Source organism: Helianthus annuus, chromosome 14, assembly GCF_002127325.2.
Source record: "Helianthus annuus cultivar XRQ/B chromosome 14, HanXRQr2.0-SUNRISE, whole genome shotgun sequence".
NCBI classification, from domain to species: Eukaryota; Viridiplantae; Streptophyta; class Magnoliopsida; order Asterales; family Asteraceae; genus Helianthus; species Helianthus annuus.
The window spans coordinates 164,193,730-164,205,256 of NC_035446.2; the positions used below are offsets into that span (position 1 = coordinate 164,193,730).

Here is an 11,527-nt window from a genome sequence, read left to right on the forward strand (position 1 = left end):
TTTCCTCATAGTGTGGTATGCTCTATCAACAAGGTTAGGTTTCCTTCAAGTCCCCTTTTCCATGGGCTTTAGTCATATTCCACAACTTTATTTCTCATCAAACCTCAGTTGTTGGATCCAAAATTGACCAATGAATTCGGTTAAGTCAATAGTTTTAATATGTAATCGAGATCAGTTGTTCTAATGTGTTATTGACTCGCAAGTCATTCATGTGTTTTGTCAACTCGTAAGACTATACCCTTGATCTCAACTTGGATTTAGTTATAATGTCGTGTCTTTAGAATGACATGAATTCATTTCAAGGTGAACACGTCTTCATTATGCCTATGGTATGCTCTATCAGACATCTAGCAATATTCTGAATCAAGTCAGTTGGCATCTTAGTCTAATCAACCAGATTGACTCTTTACGACCATATCCTTTATTGCCAATCCTTCTACCTTCTTGTTATCAAATGCAAGTTACCCTCATATTTAAGTGTTATTTGATATAATCAATCCAACACAAGATAGAGGTGAAGAAAGATTCCCCTTTCTATATGAATTGAGAAACTCCTCAAATACCATTTCACAAACCATAAATGGTTGTTCCTTAAATGGATCCCCCCCCCCCACACACACACACAAACCTCATTACTTGCACTTTGATTAAATTTAAGTCACCTTACTCAAGATGACTATTGCACACTGTGATTAGATACCAAATATCTATATCTTTGTGTCAATAAAGTCATCCAGGTGTATTCTTTAACTCAAACTACACTTGTGCACAAGGGTTTTTTACGCTAACCAAAGTAACATATTCCTTAGCATGAGATGCCAACACTTACTCATGGATGAGTTCCCTTCATTATACTTAGAAAACTGAATTAAATCATTATCATTGAACCAGTTGAATTGGTTCTTTTCGAGTTATTTCATTAGACTTAGACTTAAAGAAGTTATATTTATCTTTGTTATACTCCAAATTCATTTTCATGCCATCACGTAATTTGAATGTTTAAAGTTAACTTACTCTTCACAAAGCATCTAAATTAACATGTACTAGTCTATCATGCTTTAGACTACAGTAATATAATGTGTGAACAAAAGATGGATCAGATTCTTTACTGCCTTAAGAGATAACGCGTTATCTCTTAACAGATAACACATTATTTCTTACCAACATTCATTCCTAGTTAATAAATAACCATGAGATTTTATTTCTCCATCTAGGCTTGTATGTGTGTTACACAAAAAATTACTTTCCATTTCGGTATAGGAATATAACCTTATGGCCTTGGATACATAAGCTTTGTGTTTACACATAAAATGATACAAAATATGTCAATAAAATTATGTGATCCGAACACTATGGAAGTAATTCATATGGTATTCTTCGAATAGAAACCCAGTCCATCTAAATAAAATCCAGCACGGCCATAAAACCCCGCAAACGAACCTACATCCCATGGAACTCTAAAACGAGTCATTGTCTCTTCGCCAAAAGGCCCATACCTCCTTTTGTTAGTCACAATACATAATGATGAGATGACTTGATAACCCGCATAATATCCAGTAGTTACTCCAATTGTCCCGAGCATACCTATTATTTCTTCATCTGCATCAAAATTAATCTACAGAAACAAACAATATAAAGTCATGATCTGAAACTTGATGTATACTTGAGCGAAAATCATCAAAATAGATATGTTGATAGACCATTTTACCAAAATAGTTATCAACTTTAACGTCATTAAAATAATAAGAAAATCATCAAACTAGTTTAGCCGGCCCCAAGAACGCTGGCTAAGCCTCCAAAAAGTGTGGGTTACGTCTTAGGTGGCGGCCAAAAATTGGGACTATATCATAGCCGCCCAACAAAACTTATTTGGCGGAAGGCGACTAGCTAGAATCCTGAATTTCTCTTATGCCGAAAGTCTTAAATTCACTAACTATTTTGTTTAAAAAAAACTTGGTCCACTTGACTAGTGTGGTATATTCACATATCCAAAAGCAACAAATAAAAAAGGTCACGTAAGCAGAGCCAACTAAAAATGATAGAATTTAGCAGGCACAAAAATATTTCTAAAGTATAATGGGTCCATAACGTTATATAATATTGTCACCTCATAAAGTTCGCGATTGTTGTCGCCGCCTGTACCACCATGTTGAGAAAAAATCAACAAGCCATTTACATCTTCAACCGTAAAACCAATAGAAAAGATCCAATCCTCGTGATCTATCGCTATCTTCCTAAGCTTCATATTGTTGTCAAGTAGCAACGACCATGGGGATCCACCGGTGCTGGATCCCCATAATTTTGTTGGTGAACCCTAGCACCAAATAACACAAACTTTGTGATTATTATTTTAAATTATCACATGATCTTCTACCAAATTTCATAAAAACGATAACTTACAATTTGATATTCGAAAGAGCTTCGTAGTTCTTGGACGATTGATTTCATAGATGGCCGTTGTTTTCGATCTTTATTAAGACATTGATAAGCCGCTGTGGAGAATATCTCTAACGAATACGGCTTCATTTGTTCGCGTAAATCATCCATGATGATTTCATCAAGTTTTTCCTCTTCATAACAACGTTTCACAACTTTACGCAAAAACTTACGCTCGTCGTGATATTCAGCCATCACTGCAGGCCTCCTGCATAACACTTCAAACAACACCACACCAAAAGAGTACACGTCAGATTCTTTTGAAAGCACACCCGTATTTTTATATTGTGGATCCACAAAGCCAAGGCTACCAGAATCAATCATGTGACCTATGTTAGACATTCCAAAATCTGAAATCTTTGCTTCGCGGTTCACATCCAACAAAATGTTGGAGCTCTTTATGTTTCCATGTATAGCCCTATGGCTCGTACCCAGACCACCATGTAGATAGTCTAGTCCACTAGCCGCACCAAGACATATTCGAAGACGTTGCTCCCATGTGAGATTTACGGAGGCTAGATGGTTTTCTAGGCTTCCATTAGTCACATACTCGTACATAAGAATCTTCTCACCATCATCGTCACAAAATCCAACAAGAGAGGTGAGGTTAGTGTGTTTATAACTAGCAAGCACGATGATCTCCAATGCAAACTCACGTGGTCCTTGTGGGGTGATCGTGTTGTCTAGCCTTTTTATGGCTACGATGGAGTGATCATTTGGGAGTTGGCCTTTGTAGACACGACCGAATCCACCCGTCCCGATGAAGTTATCTTCTGCAAAGTTGTTGGTGGCTAATTTGATGTCTTGAAGTGGGATTTTGAGGTGGTCTAGTTCTTGAATTTGAGCCATGATCGATGTGTATGTGAATTGGTGTTTTTGTAATTTATTTATGAAACGAAGTAGCGAGAAAGAGGAATCAGAAAGAGACAGTGTTCATATATGGCAACTTGGCTCTCTTTCTATATATGGTCAAAACACGGATATGTCAAACACGAATTAATCTTCCTTGAAATAATTAGATCTCTTTTATCAACTTTCACTTATAAGTTATAATTTAGTTTTAATATTAGAAATTTTTAAAAATATTTAGTATTTTAAAGAAAATCTAAGTATATAGTTTCTTTATATAATTTTTATCGAAAAATAAGTTATAGTTAAAATAAAGTATTTTAGAAAATTACGAGATTAAAAAATACTTTATCACTTTAGAGTAAAAATTCTTAAAATCTAAAAGATATTTATTTATCCGTTTAATTCGTTGAGTGAATTGAAAATAAATTAATATGAATGCCTTCCAAATCTTCCACTTCTTCCTTCCTTTTTAACGGCTAAATTTTCATTATGTATGTCCTTTACAGAATTTGAACCCACAACTACTTAGTTGAATAAACACTTCTTCCTATCGGGTTTTTTTACAAAAAGATGTTGTTTTCGTTATATAAGACAAAATAAACATTAAAAAATAGACAAATAATTAAGTATTTACGAATGAACTATTAAAAAATAGACAAATAATTAAGTATTTACGAATGAACTATAACCATGGTTGCAGAAATCGGCCTAGGCGGCCGATTAATCGGCGCCTAGGCGCTAGGCGGTCATCTACTGCCTAATTTTGAGCTAGGCGGTCAATTAATCGGTCATGGTCAAAAATCGGTCAAAATCGGTCCTAGGCGGTCAAAATCGGTCCTAGGCGGTCAAAAATCGGATTAATCGGACAATATTAGTCGGTCAAAATCGATAAAAATCGGTCCTAGTCGATTCTAGGCGGTCCTAGGCGGTCAAAATTGGTCAAAATCGGTCAAAATCGAACCATACTATCTGAAACTTGAAGTATTTATGTGAATTTTGAAGTATTATTTTTATATTATTGGGTATATACATATAATTTTGAAAAAATACATATAAAAATCCCATTCCGATTAATCCCGATTAATCTCTAGGTTGTACCTCACCGCCCGACTAGCGCCTAGCGCCTTCTACAACATTGACTATAACCATGTCATTTTAGCTTACTAGGTATAAAGGTATAGTAAAATCTTAGACTATTGTCATTTGACATCTTTATAAAAAGCTGAATAAATATAATAAAATTTTGTAAGTAATTTGAATTTAGTAAAAGTTGAAACACAATATACGGACAAATGAAAACTTTTTGTTAAAAGATGTTATTTGAGTTAATATATACTAGTACCCGGTTCAATTAATAACCATTACGAGTTGTGAGAACTATGAGAAGCCCCTACTTCCTGCGCGAGTTGGACCACCATTTTTTTCACAAACGTAAATGAAAATTCTATAAACACATTTGTAAAAAAAAAAACAAAAAAATTGTCGAGTCGATAGTTACGCCTTAAGTAAATTTTGTTTATGTCTGATGTAAATTTTGTTTACAGCGATATAAATTTTTGCAGGCGACATTTTTTTTTTTTTTTTTTGCTGGAATAAATGATTTTTTCTAAGATTTTTGAGATTTTTTTTTTTTGAAAAAACTTTTGGAATGCCTAACTCTCATGGTTCTCTTTTACAATTTCCCTATATGCCTAAGTTAATAAGGAATCATCTACAACGCGTTCATAATTCGCGTTTGTTTTAATATAACATTCCATTTTATGAACAAACTTAATACATATACATCTTTCCGTTAATCCTATTTTTTATGTTAACATATTCGTTTTTCCATTAACATGTTAATTTTTTAATAAATTGCTTTTTAATACTATTTGTCGGCTTCAAACTTCATCTGTGGCCGGCGGCCGGCTGATGGAAAAAGTCATTTGTGTTCACCCACCAATACCATACAGTGTGGATGGTACCTTAAAAATCACCGTAAACGCGTATAATTTTATTAGATAATCTTTTGTTGGTTATTCTTCAACACTGAAGTTTGTCTTCATGTATATTTTCAAAGCTTGAAATTAATTGTTTCTTCAAGGTAACATGTACAAGGTCAGGCCTACATATAAAAAATACAATTATATATATATATGGAACCCATTAAGTGGAAGTTACCTTTGAAATCAATCTCCACCATTAGATTTGGCTGAGATTAAATCTCAGCCACTTAAACTCACAAAAATAACTCCTACTCTAGCAGTTTAGGGTGGTTCATTTTAGTTTTCAGCAGCTCCACTTTTTTTGCACACGTTCCGGTAAACCTCCATGTCTCATTTTTTTCCTTCCCACGTTGTAGGTAACTGTCATATACCCTTTCTCTATTATTACTATATTGTTCACAGCTAATAACTGCCAATTTGGAGTGATCCTGACCGTGTTAATTGTTTCAGTTACTTTTGAGAATTGATCTCAGCCGTTCAAATCCAATGGCAGTTTCCTTTTTCAATGCAGTTTTTTTTGAGATGCGACAGTTTCCGTCATTCTCTCACCATGTTCGTTCAGTTTACAGACAATTCTCTCTCATACGCTCCTCCATTTTCCCCTGTATAAAACCTATCATCCTTATTGAACAACATCCTCTCCATTAGAAACCCTATCTTCTCGAATTCTCTCTCCAGGAAACCCAAATCAATATCGATGCATCATCCTCTCGATCTCTCTTCTCCCTACTACTTTTGATTCCACTGTCAATTAGTGAGAAAATCAGCATTTGCAACATGAAGATGCAATCATCTGGTGTTATATTGCTTTTTTATCCATCTTCTCCATCATCAATCTCAAAATTTTGTGTCATCCTCTTACCTTGCCGACTTCCCTATGTGCGCTGCTTCTTCACATGACGAAACCCTAGAAGCGATTATGATGTCGTTGCTGATGAATCTCAACCTCAGGTATTGTTACTTTCGTTTTTTTGCTAACTTCGCAATAGAAGTAGGGTTCACAATTTTATATACATTATGTAAATTTAGCATCCTCTAAATTCATAATCGAACTCTTGGCGAGGTGATATCCGGAGGGCTCATGGCGGAAATCGATGTTTCTACCATTGAAGCAACCGTGATTTTTCAGCCATCGTGTTCACCCTTTCTCATCACTTTGTTACTGTCCTTTGTTGGGTGTATTTTATGATTTTTGTATATTAAATGAACCTTGTATTTAAATATTCATTTGTTTAATTTTTCATTTTTTGTTTTGAGTTTACAGGGAATGAGGGGTTTTGTGTTTTGAGTATGGACGTGATGAAGTTGAGTTTTGAAGTTGAAGTTGATTTTGTGTTTATTTCAGATTCGGCTACCAACGGCGTCGGATCTGGCCCATCGAAACATTCAGATTTTAAATATGGGTTGCAAATTGTGTGGACAAGAGGTTGAAACTGCTGTACATTTCCTGGTGGAATGCTGCGGGTTTGGGAATTCCGGGAAGGTGAGTGATACGGGTAAATGATAAGTGGTTTAGATGGCAGTGGATAGAGATGTTGTTAGGAATCAGTGGATCCATCAACAGTGGATGAACAACAGAGGTTGTTAATAACAGTGGATTAGCAGCAGAGGTGGTTAGCTAACAGTGGATCAGCAACAGAGGTTGTTAGTTAACAGGGGTTAGCAACAGAGGTTGATAGTTAGTTGGGCGATTACAAGGGTAGTTAGTTAACAGTTGTAGGGTTGTTGGGGAAGATGATGAACCGAGTGCTAATAACGCCTGCCTTCCATCTCGCGATTGTGTGCTAGAAGAAGAGTTTTATTGTTTTAGGTTAAAGTTGTTCAAACCTGGCTTTAATTTGGGGTTCTGTTTGCTGTAAATATTAATACGGCGAGGTCTTAGTTCCATGTATGTCTCTGCTCACGGATTTGTCATCTGGCGATTAACCGAAGCCAGAGGTCTGAGTCAGCTATGAGATTCTACAAATTTTATTGCTCGGTTATTTCCTGTGATTTTGGTGCAATTTTGTGTTGAATTTACATTTTTGGAATGAGTTTAATTACTTTGGTTGATTGTTTCCTTTCAATATAGGGTTTATATATGTTGAGTTGAAGTTGTACGAAGGAGGATACTTAATGAAGGATTCAACACTGATGGAAGGCGTCATGATGAGGTCATGCCTTTGTATTATGAAGCTGGTAATTTGCCTGGAATCCATGGATCGGCTCTCTTTTCACATGGAGATACTCAGGTTATTTTTATACAACAAATAACATATTATGATCCTTGTATGTTGTATAGTTTATGATTTTATTAAGGTTTTATCTATTGTTACTCTTGGGGCATCGGGAGATGCTCAGCGCTTGGTTTCTATTGTGGGCTGTCCAACCAATCGATTTAGGCTTCATTATAGTTTTCCACCTTACTGTATTACTGAAGTTGGGAAACAAACAACTATAAAAATTCAAAGAAATATAATGTATATATTTTTTTGTATGGTGGTGCAAGTAATGGTGACTTTTAGTTTCTGGACTTGGAGATGGTATCTTAATAGAAGCACCAGATCAAGATTTTAGATTCTGCTACGACAATCTTTGTGTGTAGTGAAGATTACTATCCTCTTTGGTGTTCTCCCTTTTGATTTATAACATGTGATGTATCTTGAATGCAGAATTATGTGTTTCTGTATGCACAAATGCAATACAATGAACCGTGTACAGTTTACTATAAGTACATATCAACTTTGGATGCTTAAATTTTCCCTTATGTATATTTAACAATCTTATTCAGTTTCTTTGGGTGGTTCGTTTTCCTTCTATAAATTAAAGAATAGTGCTTTTGTTTGTAATGTTGTTTATATTTGTGTCCACTTAATATATGTTATCTTTGTGTTCATAGGTTTATTCATGTTGCTACGAGAGAGAGAGAGGGATAGAGAGAGAGAGGGGGGGAGAGAGAGAGAGCCCCTTGCCGATGCCACACCCCACAACCTATACATCAACGTAACCCGTCCAACGGACGGGTATTAAACTAGTTGTCACGGGAACCCACTAAGTCTCAAGTTTTTAATAGAGAGTATATAAAAAAATACAATTGTTTATTAAACAAATTTCATGTACCAAATATGATAATTTTGTTTTATTTAATTATATATAATAGTAATTGACATAATAAAGCTAGGGTTTGGGTCTCTCCGAAAAAATAGGAGGCGATTAGGGTTTGGGTCTGCATGCACGGCAAGGGAACGTTACAAGCTCAATACTTGGTACGATGTACCAACCAAGAAGGGTAGAGGCAAGGCTAACAATCATCAATCCAATGTTCCGGTTGGAGGAGTCAAGTTCTTTATTTCAAATCTGCCGGAAAGATGTTCGTCAGCGGATCTGGCCGGTGTGTTGAATGGTTATGCTGAGGTTCTCGGAACCTACATTGCTAGGAAGTATGATCGGATAACTTAGATAATATCTCCTGAACGTACATTGCTAGGCAGTTGATTAGATAACATCTCCTGAAAACTCCCATTAGAAGTGTTTAGTTTTTTTAAAAAGAAATTTGAAGAAGATATGCCGGTTCGACCCCTTCATGATTGCTATGGTTTGCGGACTCTTTCAGACGAGATTGCGGGAAGGTTAACAGCTCCGTTTATTGAAAGTGAGATTAAAGAGGCGGTTTTTGATTGTGGTAGTGATAAGGCTCCAGGTCCAGATGGGTTCAACTTCCGTTTCATAAAAAAATTCTGGAGTTTATTGTCTGATGATTTTGTGCAGATTTTTCATTCGTTTGCGGAGTCGGCAAAAATCAACAGAGGTGTGGGTTCATCGTTCATCACGCTTATCCCTAAAGTGTCGGATCCGGTCTCCCTTGGTGAGTATAGACCTATCAATCTTATCGGGGTGGTGAGTAAGGTTATTTCGAAGGTGCTTGCGAATAGATTGAGGATGGTTATGGGAGACATTACTCACGATACGCAGTCCGCCTTTTTAACGGGGAGATATATTTTGGATGGGCCAATGATGATTAGTGAAATTTTGTCTTGGGTAAAACGGAAGGGGAAAGAATTATTTTTATTCAAGATAGACTTCAAGAAAGCTTATGACAACGTTAATTGGGGGTTTCTGATCTCGGTTATGCGTCAAATGCGGTTTCCGCAGTTGTGGTGTAGGTGGATTTATGGCATTCTTTCCTCGGCTAGATCCTCCGTTCTAGTCAACGGTTCGCCGACCTTTGAGTTCGGATGTGGTAAAGGTTTACGGCAAGGTGATCCTATTTCGCCGTTTTTATTTGTTATTGTCATGGAGGCTTTTTCGGGCTTGCTCAGAAAAGCTTGTGATATTGGTGCGTTTAATGGTGTGAAGCTCTCGGATGGGGGCCCTATTATTTCGCATTTGCTTTACGCGGATGATGCGATGGTCATGGGTGAGTGGTCTAAATTTAATTTTAATGCTCTAAGGAGATTACTTCGTATCTTCCATTTGTGCTCGGGCCTTCATATTAACATTAATAAATCGACCCTTTTCGGGGTGGGTAGAAGTGAGAACTAAGTGAAGGAGGAAGCGGTTGTTTTGGGGTGTCTTCCGGGCACCACTCCTTTTAAGTATCTGGGCATTCTTGTGGGCGTGAACATGGGTCGCATTAGTAACTGGGAGCCGGTCATCAAGGTGTTCAAAAACCAATTATCTAAGTGGAGGGCTAATTCTTTGTCGATGGGAGGTAGAGTCATCTTGATAAAATCGGTATTGGAAAGCATTCCAGCTTACTATTTTTCATTATATAAGGCGCCTTTGGCAGTGGTGAATAAACTTGAAGGAATTATGAAGAGATTTCTTTGGGGTGGTAGCGATGAGGTTAGGAAGACTCACTGGGTGGCGTGGGATGTTGTTACTAAATCTAAGGAGGACGGTGGTTTGGGGATAAGTAAGCTAGAGGTGGTGAACAACGCTTTGCTTCTAAAGTGGCTATGGAGATATAAAGTAGAGAGCAATGCGCTTTGGCGGAAAATGATCGACGCAATCCATATTACGAGGAGAAAATGGGACGCTTTTCCGGTCAACTCTAGAATCTGTGGTACATGTGTTGATGCAGATTTTGTGTCCGATGCTTGTCGAATAGATTAGTTATTATTTTACGCTGAATTTGTAATAGTTAGTGAAACGGTCTATCGAACGTGTATAGACCCGCTCGTTTGAAGTGGTCAAACGAGAGGGTTATTCGTTTGACCGTGTGTGGTTGCAAGACAAATTATGGTTGTTTAATGTTGGTGTCGAAGGATAAGGCATCGAAGGATTGTGTATCCTTCGATGAGCTCGAAAGATATCCATCGAAGGTTGAAGATGGACCTCGAAGGATATGGCATCCTTCGAGGTATATGTGTATCTTTCGAAAGCTGGATGGTCGACAGATGATCTATCGACCAGTCAGTTTAATCCTTCGACCGTGCAACCTGTGTTTGGTATAAATACCAACACCTTGTCATTTGCAACATAAGAGTGAGAGCACAAGTGTGTGCAAGAGAGTGATAGGAGGTTTGAGACCTCACCGGGAGAAATCACCACTTGATTTCTCCCTGGATGTATACTTCTTTGGTATTAGTTCGGTTATCATGTAATCGGGCTGACTTGTAATGTTTTACTACCGGATTAATGCAAAGTTGTTTGTTTATCATCTCTATCTTCTTCCATCTATGAACATAATCATGAAAATCACGGATTGGATCCCGAAACACGGACCTACAATTGGTATCAGAGCTTTGGCTCTTTACCTTGTTTAAAACCGGGTTGTTCGAGTTCTTGGTGTTTTTGGACACTAGGTTTAGCACCCGTTTTGGTGGTTTTTCTTGCATCTTAAAACTGAAAAACGAGTTCTAAACTTTTGGGAGTGTTCAAGGTTGGTTTGGGTAACTTAAAATTGGTTTTTAAGAAACTTTGTGTTTTCCGGCCAATTTTCCGGTCATATCTCCGGTAACTGGTTTAGGATAAGGGTTGCTTATTTGGGTAAACTTTTTGAAAGACAAAAAGTTGGTGAAAAGTTGTTGGCAGGCCATATCCTTTCTGCCGAAAGTACTTCACCAACCTATCACCTTTCGTACCAACCTGTCACCTTTTTCAGTTGTGTCAGAAGGATTCGAAGGATATCTTTCGACATCGAAAGACCATCTTTCGATCAGGAAGGCTCGATAGATAATCATCTTTCGACCCATCCTTCGAAGTCAAAGATCTATCCTTCGAACCAGGGAATCTTCTCGAAAGTTAGTTGTCCGAAAGATAAGGATTCATCT

The 11,527-nt window shown here is 37.1% G+C and overlaps 1 protein-coding gene across 2 annotated transcripts; it reads right to left on the bottom strand.

The window, feature by feature from the left end:
* Positions 1 to 1,227: 1,227 nt before the first annotated feature.
* LOC110904746 (receptor-like protein kinase HERK 1) lies at positions 1,228 to 3,335 on the bottom strand. 2 transcript variants are annotated; one of them, XM_035983489.1, is made up of 4 exons: positions 2,748 to 3,334; positions 2,401 to 2,654; positions 2,108 to 2,314; positions 1,228 to 1,615 (listed from the first exon to the last, which is right to left on the bottom strand). In XM_035983489.1, exons 1-4 carry the CDS (start codon positions 3,283 to 3,285, stop codon positions 1,364 to 1,366), a joined length of 1,251 nt encoding a protein of 416 aa, XP_035839382.1. In that variant the 5' UTR covers positions 3,286 to 3,334; the 3' UTR covers positions 1,228 to 1,363. The 2 variants fall into 2 exon arrangements, with proteins under 2 accessions (XP_035839382.1, XP_022006292.1); XM_022150600.2 differs by having other exon boundaries at positions 2,401 to 3,335.
* Positions 3,336 to 11,527: the final 8,192 nt, after the last annotated feature.

Excerpts from the sequence above, each read along its gene's own strand:
- LOC110904746 (XM_022150600.2), bottom strand. The coding sequence starts at position 3,285 with ATGGCTCAAATTCAAGAACTAGACCACCTCAAAATCCCACTTCAAGAC. Across the intron at positions 2,315-2,400 it reads GCTCTTTCGAATATCAAATT|GGTTCACCAACAAAATTATG; the intron begins GTAAGTTATCGT and ends ATTTGGTGCTAG. Across the intron at positions 1,616-2,107 it reads ACAATCGCGAACTTTATGAG|ATTAATTTTGATGCAGATGA; the intron begins GTGACAATATTA and ends TTGTTTCTGTAG.